The sequence below is a fragment of the Varanus komodoensis genome, unplaced genomic scaffold (genome assembly GCF_004798865.1).
Source record: "Varanus komodoensis strain SLA01 unplaced genomic scaffold, ASM479886v1 scaffold14_1, whole genome shotgun sequence".
In the NCBI taxonomy this organism is placed as follows: domain Eukaryota; kingdom Metazoa; phylum Chordata; class Lepidosauria; order Squamata; family Varanidae; genus Varanus; species Varanus komodoensis.
The window spans coordinates 5,654,324-5,671,765 of record NW_025335438.1 but is presented as its reverse complement, the minus strand read 5'-3'; the positions used below and the strand labels follow the sequence as shown (position 1 = coordinate 5,671,765).

Below are 17,442 nucleotides of genomic sequence, written 5' to 3'. Positions count from 1 at the left end.
TTTAGGAAAGATAAGTGAATCACTCATTTTGAAGATGTAAATGAAAATGTGGATCTCTAAGGTGATGTTGTTTCAGCCATCTCCCCAAAACCTCAAAACTGAAATGGGCAAACATTTTGGCACAGTCCTATTTATAACATATATAATTCTAAATTACAAACCCATGTGTATTTTAGTTGTGTGAATTGAGCTAACATGTATATAGTTTGTTTCTTCTAAACTGAATGAAATTTGCTATTCACATTTTTATACTTCTATGAAAAATGTTGAACATCAAAACACATGTTATGTGCACATTGCAAAGTCCTAATCCTATATTGTATTTGAACAGATGAATACAAAAAGTCTCTGTGTTGCGGGGTATACTAGTGATACCCCTCTGCCTAGCAAAAAATAAGAAATCAGATATATCAGGCTAGAGTTTTAACTATCGTTTGTAGAGTACATTGAGGAGCTTGTGCTGGAATTCCTCTGCATTAAAATAGTGATTTGTTTCATGCTTGGTACCTTTTTGTTGTTGCTGTTCTTTTTTCCACTCAGTGAAATCAGATGAGTTGCAAACAATCAAGAAGGAATTAACTCAAATCAAAACAAAAATTGACTCTTTGCTAGGGAGACTGGAGAAGATTGAAAAGCAGCAGAAAACTGAAGCAGGTAGGTGAAAATGATCTATAGTTCATGGCAGCTCATTAAAAGGTGAATTAATCCTGTGCAATGTTATAAATCACATTGTCAGTTTGGGGCAGTGGGCAAGAAAAGTTTGGAAATACCATGTGCTCAAATGAAGGGAATAGAGACAGGTTTAAAGAGTCCAGTCCTTTGAGTCACTATACCAGCTAAAAAATGTTTTAAGACTGGGCTTCGGTGTTTTGGGGCTACAATTCTATATCTGTGTACCTGTGGGTGAGCCCTGCTGAATTGCATGGGCATTATTTTTGAGTAGTTCTACACAGAAATGTCCTGTACAACTCTGATTTCATTATGTGCTCACTATTTTTTTAGTCTGCTCTTCGCTTGCATAAAAAGAAGGTCAAGGTTCAGTCCTTGACATCTGCACTTACAGGAAGCAAGGAGCAGGCATGGGAATGCCTTTGCAGGAGACCCCGGAAAGCCACAGCCAGTCAAAATAAGTGGATTACCTGGACAAATCTAAACTGTTATCCAGAAGCTTGCTGTGACAGAAATTTGCAGTGTTGCATTTGTCAGAACAGTATTCACATATTGCTTTCAAGAATATATTGAAACAAAATGTGTGTTTTTTCCTGTAAGTCTCCTTCTCCATAGTCATTATCACTACTTTCTCAGTATGAACAGAACTCAACTAATTTTTATGCAAATAGGTTTGGACTGTGGTATTCTAAATACTGTGGTATTCTAAAATCTTCATATTTGAGAGGGGCACAACTTGGGCATGAAATAAGGATGTAGGAAGAGCCATACTGAATCACCCGAGTCCTGTCTAAGGCACTAAATTGCACAGTTCCCAACCAGCTGTTGTGGGAAGTCCACAAACGGTACATAAATGCACATGCACTCATGTTCCCCAAACATTGGGATACAGAGGCTTTCTTTCCCTGCCACTGGAGATGATAAATAGTCATCATGACTGCTAGCCATTGAAAAACATTCCATTGTTAAACTATTCACTGTTAAAGAAACCTCCTTCACACCCTGACTCCAGAAGTGCCTATACCTTTATTTGGCTTCTGGTTTTGGAAACTATTAGTGGTCTTCAATGTTAGTCCTACACAGATTAGACACATTGAAATGAGTAAGAATTACTCTTTTTGTGATTAAGTCTTTTGTTGCATCTACTCTGCATAGATTAATGCTGGATATTACCCTGTGATGACTACTGTTAAGATGAACTTGTTTGAAAAAGGCTGTGTTAGAGCCTCACAAGTTGTGTTACTCTGGGAAAAAAGGAAAATCTGGGAGCTAGTTTCAGAGAATGCAGGGTAATGGGTAGATTCAGGGCGGGCTTTCTTTTTCTGTAGGCAACTGAAATTCTTATTGTTTTGGCAAATTGTTAACATAGGTTACATATAAGATGGTGGTTTATGTAACTAAAATCATAAAGCTGAACAATAAAGCACTTGTTTTTGAAGAAACCCTGGGATATAGGCATCTTCTCTATACTAAATCAATGCATTAGGCTATGTAGCCCAGCCATTGTTGACACTTTACAACTAGAGTGGCATTATTAACCAGGAAACAAGTGCATCCTGTTATGATCCCTGTAATTCCTGCATGTGGGGGATTGTTCAGTCTCTACTGGCTGAAAGGGTTTTAGTGCACATGCACTAAACATGCATGGGTTTTAGTGCAACATGGGTTTTAGTGCAACATGCACATAGTTCTATGTCTGCCATATTATTGCCATCGCATTTGTATACAGCCAGTGGCCAATGCCCATCCATTGTACCTTGTGCTTCAGACCAGTGCAGGACAACACGATTGTGCTACATCCAATTATTATGTTTGATGTAGCAGTGCTGATCCCGGTCTGTCAACACATCTGTATTCATTATTTGTGCCAGTACTGAAACATGTCAAGGGCCACCATGTTGCATCAGACATTACCCAGTGCACTATTTCTAAATAAAAACTGGCTATATGGGAGACAATGGAGTTCTGGCTACTGCTCAGACCCTCTTAAAAGTGCTCTCTGCTTTGCCAAAAAGACAATTCCTGATGTTTGAATCTTGACTAGAGGTGCCCTCTTTAACATGTCCCAAAATGAGTAATGGCACAGCAGATCCCTGCAATGGACCCTATAAGGAAGAACAGAAGCTGCAAGGAAGTAGTGGCCAAAAGAAATTGAAAGTCACAGGGGAGATAGCTGTGGTTGTCCCTATTTTATGTCACATGTATGCAAACTGTAGGTGTTCTTTTCTCACACTGTGTGTGTGAGAGATTTTTTTTTCCCCTCACGCAATGGACGATATATCAAAGATCCCCAACACTCCTGACAGCTCTGCCTGCTGCACAGAACTACCCTGCTGGCACCAGGAAGAGGAGCCTCTCTTCCTAGTACCTGCAGAATCCCCCAGTGCTCACATCACCATTGTTAACTCTGATCTGAGCTCAGAGCCAACTGTTGGCATCTCCTCTGCAGCAGATTCCCCTGGTTGGTTGGTTGGTTGCCTCCTTCCTCCTCACATGGCCACATTAGGAAGCCCAGCAGACCAGATTAGGCCTGTGGTCTGGGGGTTCTGAACTTTGGGAACTTTATTTGTTTGAATAAAGCTTCTTTGTATTTTTTGAAAGGCATTATCTGAAAAAAAGGGGGGCAGTGTAGGGGAAGAAATCCAGTGTAAAAAGCCTGGATTTATTAGACCTGAAAATAAAATTGTGAGAAATGACACACTGCATGGTCCATCATATTGTCTGAATTCCGTTATGGTATTTCAGCATGGAACGTTTGGTTTTTAGAAACCATATAAGAAACACTGTTTTGTTCTGTGGTTTCTGTCGGGAGGTGAGGTTCATCCTTCGCACATTCAGAGTCACAGATCTTTCCCTTGCTAAGCATTCCCTATTGACCAAAAGCACAAAACACCCAAAATGAATCTGAGCATGCACAGAGTGCTTTGATGAACCCAATCTAGGATTCACCTCCAGAGACTCTCCTAACAAGCATTCCTGGCCCCCATCCCTTCAGGAACAACTCACTGCACGCTGATCCTTTAAATGGCCTTTCCTCCTCTGCTGGGTGTGCCTTGTGGGTCCAAGAGCTGGGGGCATCTTTTCTGTGTCTGAGAAACTCCCCTGCTCTGAGTCCCCTCCTGCCAACTCTACATCTTGGTGGTTTCCAGAGGCTGCCTGCCCACCTGACCTTGAGATAAGCATCTCTGCTTTTCTCATCTCTGTGTCTTGGGATCCCCCCCCCCCATTCCTCTCCCCCTCCTTCTTTTGAGTCTAACTCTACAGCTCACCCGGACATACATCCAAAACTAAACAGCCCATGTTGAGGTGGTTAAAATAGTTGAGAAGTGATCTTTATCAATTGGCTGCCATGCATGTTTCTACACAGGCACTTCTGAGATATAGATTCACATTAATCTTATCTAATTATTAAAATGCATCTAGACATACAGCTTATTTCCCATTTCTTTCTTTCTGTGTCTTGGATTTCCTGGCTATAATTAGTGGAGACATTTTTATGTTAGAAAGAAGAATAAACTTTATAATTTGGATACATCATCCCATTTCGGCTGCTGCCAGGTTTAAAGCAGGGAATTAATTAGAAGAAGACAACGTTGTATAACTACATTACTTTCCTGTCCATTTCATATCTTCCATAAAATCAGTGAAACAGGCCTTAGTACTGCATATGGAGCATCATTAATATTTTCACTGTTCATATTTGTTAAAGATTTCCAGTGCTCAGTATAAACAGATCATGCTAAATATCCAGGGCTTTACCACTTAATAATAAATGGCTTTTTATGCCCTCCTCCTCCTACTTGAGAATCGGAAGGAAGCCTTTAGCAAATTAAGAGCACAGTGGAGAAGAGCAGGGGCACCCAGATTCAGAGACTGATGCTCATTCAGTGCAGAGCTGGAGGGGGCTATTTTTGCCTCTCCTTTCCTTGTGCCCTACATTTCCTCCAGATAGACTAGAGGTGCTGTTTCACAAGGGGAAGCAAGGAAGCCAGGGCATGGTCAGGATACCTTGTCCCCTGCCCAGCCCCATCTCTTCCTCTTCTCACTCTCCAAAATGTCCCCTTTTGGAAAAGCAACCTCAAAGAACTGCTGGCATGGTTCTTTTCACGCTGGCTGTGAGGAGGCAGGGAACAGTTGGAGCCTGGATTCCTAGTGGGAGCACTATCAGAGTGTTCTCTCTAACCTGGGGATCAAAATTAATTTATTCCCCAAATCAGTGTGCAGGGGTCAGAGAATCATTCCCTCCAAGAATTTGCAGTTATATTTTGTTATGTGCAAGTTTCAGGAACATATTAGACATAACTGGCCACAGTCAAGATGGACTAGTTAACTTTATTTCATTCCATTTATTTCAAAAGAAAAATCACTCCCTCTTGTTTTACTTAGTGAGACCCAAAGTATTTAATCGGCTAGGTTATGCCCATTGCATTGCTAAAAAATAGTTACTCACCCAATTCACACAACAGGTTTGACTACATCAGAACTTAAGTATAGAGAAGGTGGAATAGATAAAACCAAATGAAAATCTGGTGTGTGTCTTTGGAGGGGGGGGGTGAAATATAGATGGATATATCAGCCATTAAGTGTTCCTTTTAACTACCTGACAGAAGAGACCACTGTAGCAGCAAGGTAATTTTATACTGTGGGATTCATGGTCCTCTTTTGGGGATCCCCTTTAAATGGCCATGTATATTACTTCAATTGTGACACATACAAATAATATTTCTTTCCTCCACACTTTGTTGCTACATTCATGATATATTAGCACAGCAAACAAAAGCATTTGTCAACTGTGATTCAAAAAACAAACAAAACCTCAGAGCATGGTGTGGTTTTGCATGTTGAACACACTTAAGTCACAGCATGTACATGACTAAAGAATAAAATGGAATTTCCTTCAATAGCTGCTACTCTCCTTGTGATCATTTGCACCATCACAACCAGGCTGCCTGGCGCTGCACTTTGGCCCTTCTAGCTACATCACTGGCAGGGACCCATGCTGATAGTCTAGCATTCCATCATTATCCATCAGTGAGAATTAAAGCTCGCACAATGGGAAGCTAGCTAACACTTGTTACACTTCCAGAAACTAGCTGAAACTAGTGTTTCTCAAAGAAAACAGATCCGCAGAACTCTGATCGGTTGTTCCATTCTGGAAGTGCTAGTTTCAACTAGTTTCTGGTTGCCTTAGGAAACATAGACTTCCCATTGCACTGACTATCATTCCTGATAGGGCTATAATATAATTGGCTGCTTTGTGTTCTGGGAGGAATAGCATCGCATCATGGCCTTTCACTTCTTTCCCAGGATGCTTCTACCCAAGTTGGCTTCTGAAGTTCTGCCTATTACAAAATCTCTAGTAAAGGTATTATATCCAGCAATTTGGATAAACCCAATTCTCATCTCACAAGTTATTGAGGAGGATTATTTACAACACAATTGTATACCTGCCTGTTCAAATTTACCATTCATTGTGTTCACACATAATGGCAAGCCACAGTTGTTTTCCCTGTGGTATGGTCTTGCCATGCTGTATGAACCTTGTCAGGAACTTACCATTTGGCATGCTTGGTTGTGGTTGTGGAGGAACCATGGAGAGAAACAATGGCTTGTTACATTGTTTTTTCCATGTTTCACCATGGGTTATTCAGTTGCCTGAACCAAAAAAAATGGTTTCTCTGTGCCCAGCATAGAGTCCACTGAAAAAAGCAGCTAGTGTTGGAACAGACACTTCCACCTGCATCCCTGCTATCTAGCTGTGCCTAACAACTGATGTGTTGGCTCCAACTGTGCTTCGACTGGTTGCTCCATGCTTCCTCCCACCTTTGCCTTATCATTGCCCTACAAATGCCCACCTACAGTTTTGGAAAGTGGGTGGCAATGGAGAACCACACCACACCACCTCCAGCAGCTACCTCAGCAGCAGCCAGGTGTGGTGCTCCTATTTCATTGCTGTAGTTCACACAGACACTGCTCCAGAACTGTTATTTGTTTTCTGGCGCATGCGCTCTATATCGGGCATTGTTACCAGGGCAGTCCCCCTGAAAAGTCCACGTCCCCTATCAGAGCTGGTGCTTGAGACAGAGACAAGACAAGAACAATAGGACCAGGGCAACAGAACTTTAGGCAAGACAGTCCAAAAGCCAGGCTTAATGGCAGGTCTAAATCAAAATTGTGGTACAGGCGGAGGTCAGGAACCAGAAGTATGCATCAGAGGAGAACAAGGACATGATCAGGACTAAGCCTAGGGTCAAGAACTAGGATGACACATCAAGATGAAGGCACCTTGGACATGATAACGGGAGGATACGCATCAAGCATCAGTCAGGATGCAAGCATTCAAGACAGGATACTTGGCACGCTGATGTCCTTCATGTGCATGAGGCAGCCTATGGCAGAGTGCTCAAGGCCTGTGCACAGGGAAGCCTTGGATGACCTGCCTCAAGGACAGGTGGGGAAGAGAAGTGGATGTGGGTGGGTGTGCTTATATGTTGGCATGGCGTGCAGTAGCATGCGGGAGGCGAAAGTGAGTCAGCTGTTTCAAGTGATGGGTGGAGGGATGTGGATGGCTGAGGACATGCCCAGGATGTACGACATACATATGTTGTATGTGGACCAGTAAAGAGGAAGTAGGCAAAGTAGGCAGGAGCAGTGCACCCTGGAATTAAATTTTAGCCACAGAGGCTGATGGAATACCTGCCACCAGTTGCAGTAATGAGGAAAGAGGGTGGAAACCATGCAAGCATGGAAACCACATGATGGTCCGACAGTCTCACCCAGGTAAGAAACAGTGCTATGCAGAAACCACATGGGATCGTTTAGTGTTACATGTGAACACAACCACTGAGTTCACTGAGACTCATATGGGTCTTGGATAGGAACACAGGTAGATGGCTTCCATGATTCCAGGCCACTGATTCATCTAGGCAGGCCAGTAGTGACTGGCAGTGGCCTCCAGAGTTTCAAGCAGTTTTTCCTGCACCAGGAAAAACTGAGGATTGAAGTTGAAGAAAATGAGGATTTTAGTCTTATTATTTAGTAGTTATATGTGTATAACCCACCTTTTAGAGATGTTCCTTATAGGATACCTTTCAGAAGAAAATAAAAATACACCATCATATAATCATCAAAAACAATGAATCTACATGATAAGATAAATAAGCTCAGAGAAATACACTTCTTTATTTGGAGAAACTGTGAATGAATTGAGCACACATGGGTATGATATGGGCACCCCATGTTATAGGTTGTATGCATAGTGGAGTAAAAGCAAAATTAATCCAGCATGCTTGTGCATGAAACATAGTAAGATATGTGAAACTTGGTCTTCTTATCCATTTGTTCCTCCTTTTCCTTGCTACATTTCCATTCATATTACTACAGCCATGCCATCTTGTAATTTCCCTTTAAAAAGATAGATCAGGACAGACTGCGCATTATGCCAGATACAAAGCATGTGGTTTTATCCCCATTTTTACTTTAAGAAACTATAAGCACAATAGGGAGATCCTTGCCAGGGATGCAACATGTGGTAAAGAAAGACTTATTTCTTGCCTCCCTGGTGTGATCAGAACTAACATCCCACCCCCATCCTGCATGAACACTTGGAAAAAATGTTCTCATTGATGCCCACAGGGCAGAGGGCAATTTCAGTTCTAACCATGCTGAGAGGGAAGAGAAAAGCTTCCCCTTGCTATGTGATGTGTTCCAGTAATGATCCCCCCACCCCCGCAGCTGTAACTGGGTAAAGTAAAAATAGATGAAGTTACATAGACTCATAGAATAATAGAGTTGGAAGGAGCCATGAAGGCCATCAGATCCAACACCCTGCTGTTGCAATTTACACCATCCCACTCAGATGACTGTGCTTTAGATGTAATATATACTTTGACCATTTTTATGGTCTCAAGATCAGCCATGGAACAATGGACTGCCCTGGTATAACGGATCTTGCAAAGTTTTGAAGAGGACCTGCTGTCTCAAGGAAACAAGATGTAGGCATGCAAAAGACTTCCAGCATGCCAAAAAAACGTATCTATGGATTGTGGCTTCCATCCTGAATAAGATAGCTAGAACTAGATGGAGGACAGAAGAATGTGTTCTAATGTCTAGAACACCATTCCATTTCCTGAAAAGAGGTCTTCTTTATTCACATCCTTTTTTCTTTCTTTCTTACAGAAGCCCAAAAGAAACAAATAGAGGACAGTGCAGAGTTGATGCAAGAAGAATGCATATCAGAGAATGCTGACAACTCTACAGAAGAGCCTATTGAAGGTGGGCTCGATGGAGATGGAGAGGAGATGACTGATGGAATAGAAGAGGATTTTGATGAAGATGGAAGTAATGAGCTGGTAAGGGATTAAAAACAACTATATATTTAGGCTGGCATAATCTGTGATGAATGCAAGAGAATTCTACTATCATGACTTTCATACATGTGCAGTTTGTGTTTTGCATTTGTACTGACATCATCCTATCAGCGTGTCTGGTAAGTCCTTTGTTCCTGAACACCACACAGGACAGCTAGGAGTGAAAGAGTCATGTAGGTGTGTGCTAAATGCACCTAACCTACTTAATTAATTCAAGGCTTACATGTGACTTTTTCCTCTGTTTTTGCCCCTTAATCATTCTAACAGTATAGCATAGCATATATAGCACTGTATAGGGGTCATTCTGCTACTTCAACCAGACCCACACCAGAGAACTCCACCCTACAATTAACCCTACAACAATTAAGTGTTCAGTGTCCAGTCCTACATGGCATTTTTAGAAAAGGATATGATGGGGCCCCAAACCTTTCTGGATCAGCGAACACATTTGGAATGTTGAGTCATGGCTGCTCTCACAAAATGGCTGCTGTGAACTGTTGCCTCATCCATATGGCTGCCATAGTGGGCACAACTGGTCAGAAAACATTCATTTTCCAGAATACAAAACAGTGGAACTAACCCTAAGTACAAGACAGTTCTGGAACCATTCTTTTGAACCCAAATAATAATGGTGCTGGAGGGCAGCACTTCACTTTGCAGCATGTGAGACTCCCAGTTGAAATACACACATAGAGCTTAAGAGAGAAAATAAAAATCAGGTAGGGCAGGGAGCCTGTGGTGACCAAGAGTGATGTCCCCAGTCACTTTGCTGCCTATAGGATCCCATATTAGAGACCCCAGCTATACAATATATAATGCAATGTCTAGAAATGAGAGATTTGACTCTGTCTTCAGCTCTTGATCCCTGTACAGCCTTTCAGGTAAGTAGGTTATAGTTTTTGTTCACACTAAAATCAGTTTAATAATGGTATTGTTGTTTTTAGTGCTTTCTAGATAGCATCCTGATGACCTTAAGGAAGCAGTTTTTGTAGTCAGTGACATCTTCCATGTCCTAATTCCACTTTCTAGTAATGAAAGCTATCTGTTTTCTATTTATTTATTTTTATTCTACAGATGTTGTTTTAGCCTCTGTGATTAATGGTGTTAACATAGTTTATTCTGCTCATCTTCCCTCTGACATGCTGCCTCACCTCCAGGGATTCAGGCAACACACAGAGTCAGTTCCTCCTTCAGCGCACTCTGTGGTCTCTTTGCAATATGTTACGTATTTATCAATTTCAGACACAGTGATAGTAATAAACACAAGACTTTTCAAGTTAGATTTTTTTGTGGATACTGGGCTGAGTGTGTCAGGAGTTTATAGAGATGAATGTGTGTTAGAAGGATGTACAAGTCTAGAAACAGCAGAGGACATCACCAAAACCCCTGTGCATTGTTCAGTGCATGAGGAGTTTGCAAGGCTCTGCTTTCTAGTTCCAGCTGCATATTCAGTGGCCCTGGGTAGGGGCTATACCTACAGTAGCTAGAGAAATACATACATGGGAGTTAATATTCCTAGTGAGCAGATTTTCCATCCTGTGACATGTAGTTTTTATCTGACTTATTTACCTTTTTAAACTGCAATGTTATATGGAGAATATTTAAAAATGTAAAATAAAAGGAGGGCCTTTTCTGTGGTAGCACCCCAAGTGTAAGAGATTCCATTACAGATTGCCATCAGAGATTCATCAAGTACCTACTTTACTGAATTCTAGGTGCCTGATGAAAACATTCCTTTCTTGATGTACCTTTGGCACTACTTAAACTATTTATATAGACAGCACTGGTTTTAATTTTAATATTAATTTATTAATTTTAACATTTTGTTTATTTATTATGTTTTACTTTGTATCTTTATTATAATATTTTAATTGTATTACTTTATTATTGTCATTATTGATATTTTATTCGAATGGCTGCCCAGAGAGCATATGCTAATGGACAGCCTTTATACAAAATTCACTTAATTAATTGTGTCCAGTTTTGCAACTGCTTGCTTTGAAAGGAATCCAGATTTTACAAAAATTCAGATTGAACACTTGTAAAGTTTAAGATTTGGGGCGTTTGTGCATGTTAGAAGGTGTTTCCAAAGTATGCCTACTTCCCTCTACTCTTGATTCCCAATGGCCCAATGACATATCTAAGCAGTAGTGGTGTGAGTGCTGTTCATGCCCCCAAATAACAACTTTTCAACCTAGAGATGGGTCTGGGTCTTCTCTGACCAGATGATGTGCATGGGCTACTGATATTATTGCTCACCCTCATCCATATTGTCTTTCTCTGTACTGCTCATCCTTTCAACACTGGCTGAGTTCCCAGCTTTGCCCACTCCACTCCTCCTCCCACTGGGGATGACACAAGCCAGGCAAATATTGAGGGGAATACACTTGTTATCTCTGACCTGTGATCTGAAATAACAAGGAGAGTCACTTGTGCGCTGCTCCCATTTTCAAATTGGGAGAGGGAACATCATTCGGGAATCTGTGATCAGAGCTAACACCATCTCATTCCCTCCTTCCTAAGTCCCTAGAAGCCATCAGACCAGCAGGCAGGACTTGGGGAGGGGAGTGGGCAGGGCCCACAGAAGGAACCCAAGACTCTGTGGCCCCGATGGGGAACCTTGGCAGTTCCCCACTAGTGAGCCATTGTATTATATCTGTACTATTATATCTGTACTATTGCCTATTATATCTGTACTACTACAACTAGCTTAAAATATTTAAATTGTTCATTTGGGTCTGTAAGGGGCATACAAGTTTTTTAAGACTATCAGCCCAAAGGAAAAACCTACCCTACACAGAGTTATCATTGCATTTCCTTGGAAATAAGCTTGATGGGTTTCAATAGAATTAACTTTTTATTTAAGTAATGTGCATTAGTCTGTTTCATACGGTCTGACTCATACAGTGTGGCTGGAATGTAGTCCAATTTAATCTTGCTGAAGGTAATGGGATGAAATCAATGTTGAGTCTGATCTGATGTACATTTACACATAAGCTTCTCTGCCTTCCTTGAGGGCAACTCTCAAGAAAGTGTCCATAGGAGTGTAGTCTTGTTTTTGCTTGCTTTGTCTTGAGGCTCTTCTAGGTGATAACATACAGATTGCTTCTCACTCTGGTATATTTGCACTAACACCAATCCAACATTGACAGCATAAGATCCTTTCTTCATGTAATGGAAATGGGTGGGAATAACCTTGCTGTAGGGAGGACAGCCTTGCTTTTAAAACAATAAGGGGAGATCTATGTTGCTCTGTTGGAAAGGGGGAGCACACTGCCTAGACAGTCCTCCTTTTTTATTTATTAAACAGGAGAATAAAGTCCATAAAGCTGTGAAACATTGCTATAATAAAACAAGAACACCTTTCCTAAGCTTTTTTCCTTTAGGTAGGGAGTATAAGCAATCCTATCCATTGTTTAATGGACTTTTCCCTTAAAAAGAAAAAAGTTATTTGCAGGCTGTGTGTTCTCCTTCTCCAAAACAGACTCAGCTGATTTTTTTTTTTAAATGAGGGATATAGAAACAAGACTGTCCTTCCTGCAGCAAGGTTTATTTTATTTATATTATATGGAAACAGCACCCTATGTTTGGTATTGTTTAGTCTGAAAAGCTTTATTTGAGGTCTGTGAGAGATACAGGTACAGCTGGGCCACCAGCCGGAACTGGTAAAAGGCACTCATTGCCACTGAGGCAACTTGAGCCTCAAGTGACAGATAGCTTGGGGACAACTTCAAGCAATAAACCTGTTCCTTCAAGGGGGATGCAGCTCCATATAAGACATGTTAAACATGCTCCCTTCAGAGAAACCACCTTCTAATAGTATCTCAGTCTTATTTGGATTGTACTTCAGTTTTTTAGCCCTTACCTAGTTCTCAGTGGCAGCTGGGCACAGGTATAGCTGATCCATCACCTCACTGGATAGAGATGAAAAGAAAAACAGCTTTGTGTCATCAGAGTACTGGTGGCAACAAACACTAAAACTCCAGATGGCTCTACTCTGTGGTTTTAGGTAGATGTTAAAAGGCATGGGAGAGAAAAGCACCTACAGCTGGTTGGCCACAGCCCACTCTAGGACCTTGCCAAAAAAAGATATATTTGCCACCACTCTACAGTTGTTAAGAGCTATCAGGTCTAGAGGATTTCTTAGGAGCTGCATCACCATGGCCTGTTTTTCATAGTATACCCTTCACTCTTGCAAAGAGACCTTGATTATTTCCCTGGCCCAGCCAACTATTCCTTTTCAGCTAGCTTTTAAAAGATAAGGGCAAGGATCCAGTACAGATGTTGTTACACAAACCTGTCCAAGCACACTGTCAACATCCTCAAGCTGTACCAGCTGGAACTCATCCAATAAAATTTAGCCAGGCTGTGTTCTGGTTTCTCACCTAATTCAGCTACTATAACTTCAGAGTCTCTGTTGTGGCAGATGCAAGAGATCCTGTATGCACCTAGCAAATACATAATAATTGTTATCAGATGAGTCTAAGATATCCTTGAGGCCAATGTGTAATAAGCTCCAAATGACCCTAAAAAGCTCTGCTTGTTGGCAGAGGGAAGATTGAATAGAAACAGTGAGGTGTTGTTTCTTTGCTGCCCCTAAATATACCTGGCTATAGGAACATACCAAGGCCCGATTCCATCTACTAGGAGTTTTTCTCCATCTGTGTACAGGACATCTGTTGTTTTGTTTCATTGCTCTTGGCTTAAGGGTATGCCATGTATGATCACTGCTAGAGATAGGACACTCTGGAGTAATCAGGGCAACCTCCCAATCATCTTGGTATACCAGAGTATGACTGTGAACAAATGTGAACAGCTCTTAAAAGCCCTGTGCCCTGTAAAATGATGATGGTGGTAATTTCTAAATCACAGATATTTTAGCTCTGCTCTTTCATGCAATTTTTTCATAGCAGTTATTTCCAGCACATTTGCAGCTGAAAGTTATTATTTAGAATGAGATCTATTCAAGTTGCAGCAAAACCAATGTTTCTATTGTTTTATTGATCTAGTAGCTGTGATTGCAAACCTATCCATCATGGGTTTCCTTTGTTTCTGTGAAACCTGAGGTGCTTATCAATTCTCACAGACTCTGGCTTTGAATCACAGATTGCTTTCTGTGAATGACAAAGTTGACACTTGATTAATTACTTGCAGGTCCAGAGGAAAAAAATTAAGAAAAAAGTAAAATGGGCAATACTCAGTTATCTTGCATCTGAAAGGTATAAAATAAATTCTATGTTGATATCATTGCCTAAGCCAAGGATTTGTTACCCATGGTTCTCTCCACTGGTGTCATTTATGTGTATGTTTGGTGGGAGAGAGGCAGTAACAGGGTGGCACTCACAATGAACCACACAGATGACCTTCAAGGGCTATTTGTGGCTCCCAAGTTGCCCACTCCTACACAAGTATAAAGCTTCTTCCATCTGTAGAAACCCATTGTCATCCTTACACTACTGTCATATCCAGGACTCTGATATTGTTTCTGCAAGCCATTCCACAACTCATTTTGACTCCATAAAGCTGGGTGTTGCTCACACTAGTTGTGCTAGTTGCTCTGTTAGCAATTGCACAAGGGCTAGATGAACCACGTCACTATACTTGCACTTTTTCAACTAGAGTAATATGTCAGCCCATTATTGTTGTAGCCGAAAGAAAATAAATGTTTCAACAATATACAGAAATACAATATCATAAGTGTAGATCATTCTAAGGGAAAGCAATCTGGCTAAATCTCTCCATCTCACATATGTGTGTTGTCATCCACATTGGTGCATTAGCAGCAATTGCATATAGTACCTAATAAAGATGGAGTGGACGCGCAAAAATAGTAGCAAGCTATTATATGTACACAATTTCTTACCCCTGTTTGTCAGTCATGTCATCCAGACCCAATTGTGGTATTTTGGTGTGGTACCACAGCTGCTCTGGTTGCCTAGACCTGGGATATCCATTTTACCATTATTGATATGGAAACACCATAGAGTGTTATGGAAAGAGCAGCCACAGAAGTAACTGTTCAGCCATCCTTTCTCTACTACCATCAGCTTCCTAGCAACACATGCATCAACACCTTTCTTATTCCTATTGGCTAAGTGATCTGCACATCTCCTGTTTTACTTTTGGAAAAGAATAAAGCAGATCAATACACAGGAAGAGTCACAGCAAAAATCCTTCTTATGTTTTAATATAATTTATTCTGAAGCTGAAATGGCTAGGAAGCATTGTGGAGATGCAGGTACACTGGGAAAGGGAAGGAGAACCCACTTCAAAACCTCCATGGAGCATATGCTAAAGTCCGTATGGTGCAGTAGGGTAAGGAGGAAGATTTTACTCAGAGGGGGTGCTGGGATGCATGTCAAGGGCAAGTGTATGGGACAGGGAGTGTGCAAACTGAGTTGCCTAGGGAACCCTGTGATTGTCTGTCCAGTAGGTTTAGTCAGATGTCACTGTGGAAACAGCATGAGGTAGTTTGCCATGCTGGGTTGCCATACAACCCAGCTTGTATGTCCTACGTTTTAATTCCTGACACTTGGGGGGGGGGGAATCACATTACTAGGAAACTACTTCTCCAAGCGTGGAAAGTTTTAATTGAAAGAATATAGCAACATGTAAGCCCACCTTACAAGACAGTCTAAAGTGGTACAATCCCAACAGAGGTCCATCACAAAATTATTTCAGATATATAGATTTGCTGTGGCTCTCAGTGTTGTATCTGTATTTTGGACTCAGTATTGTAACAAATTAATTATTTTGCTTGCAATTCCCTTACAAGGCATGTTGGGAATATGTTTATGTGCTCCAATCATTTTGGTTCAAATTCTTTGTACTCATACAGTTACATTTTAAAGAGATGTCTTTTTTCTTTAAAAAGGTGACACAAAGCTTGTTATTGGGAAAAAAAAGCCATTCTGAATGTTCTGTTTTGATGGGTTTTTAATCATCCATAGCTGGTTTTAAATACACATAATGTGAAAAACTGATGTGAAAGGTTGACGCACAGTTAAATGGCCAATTTTTTCCAAGAAAAGCTTTTATTCTCCCTATGCTGTACCTCTTTCATTTCTTTTTTTGACATCTCTTAAAATCCAGTCCTTGTATGCTTTTTGACAAGGTACACATACTTTAGGGACTGTTAAACTTCAGTTTCATATGGGAAACCATGCCAATAATGTACCAGTAATGGGAAAAGGGTGAAGCTATTTTTTTCTCAAAACAAATACTTCATCAGTAACTGCTTTTTCAAGGCTGTTGCCAGCTTGGGGCAGTCGCAACCAGAGTGAGGTGCAGAACCACTGTGCAGTGATGAAGGGCTGTATAAGAGCTGATGGAGTACCAGCTGTGTTGCAGATGATCTTCCTCAAATTTACTTCAGAAGGATAGTCGAAAAGCCATGCCTGAATCGTTATGAAACAGTTGGTGTGTGGCAGCCTTAACTTATGTGGAGAGTTTGTATGCCAGGAATGGGAAATCATACAATCACAGAGTTGGAAGGGACCGGTGAATCCTGTGCCCTGCTCTGAGATGGAACCCAGTTTAAAGTATCTCTGACAGAAGGCTATTCAGTCTTCCATTGAATACCTCCAAGTGGCAGAGAGCGTGCCGCCTTCCTAGGAACCTGGTTCCCTAGACAGTTGGACTGCCCTGACCATTGGGACCTCTTGGTCCTCCGGTGGTTGTTGGACTCCAGCTCCTGCCAGCCCCAGCCAGTATGCACCAATGATTAGGTGTGTTGAGTGTTGTGGTCCAAGAACTCAATAGAACTGCAGGTTCCCTACCCCCTGATAAATCCTGGACTCCGTCACTGGCATAGGGTTCCTCCAGAAACAAAGAATGCCTTAACTGTGCATTTTGTAAAATGAGTCATATGAAACTGGAACAACAAATGACCCATGTCTTCATTGCTTGCTGGCTATAGTAGGATCTCACAGCAGTGTTGTTTGGCAAAGCTACTGAACAGCCAATGTCACTGCATTTACTAAAGGGAAGTGAAACTGGTGAAACACATAAGGTCACTTCAATTTCAAACATGTCATATTACCTAAATGTCAGTGTTGCTCAGTGCACAGGTTCTAGTCCTTAATCATCATGAAGATTCTATAGCTGTCTTTTCCTCTCCTCCGCTTGAGCAGTGAAGGTTCTACATCCTTCATTGGTATATCAGTTGTTTGTAACAAAGCTGGGTAATCTTCAGGTGGGTCTATTTTTTTGAAAGTCACTGTTCCCTTTACAAACAACATCAGAGGCATGAAACTTTCCATTTTTAAATAGTAGGAGAGGTCAGTACTGCACAGACTTTTTGAAGTTGGGACTCTTCTAAAATTACAAATCATCATTAATCATTTTGTTTCACATGCAATTACGTAGAGATTCTCATGCACATTGGCATGCCTTCTTCTGCATG

General features: G+C 41.2%; 1 protein-coding gene across 3 annotated transcripts in view; it reads left to right on the top strand.

The window, feature by feature from the left end:
* The window catches only part of RALYL (RALY RNA binding protein like), a 302,850-nt gene that overhangs the window by 278,736 nt on the left and 6,672 nt on the right, over positions 1 to 17,442 (top strand). For all 3 annotated transcript variants that reach the window (XM_044424344.1, XM_044424342.1, XM_044424343.1), the window contains 2 exons: positions 541 to 654; positions 8,848 to 9,020. In XM_044424344.1, coding sequence (XP_044280279.1) covers positions 541 to 654; positions 8,848 to 9,020 — 287 coding nt within the window. The remainder of the gene's footprint in view (positions 1 to 540; positions 655 to 8,847; positions 9,021 to 17,442) is intronic.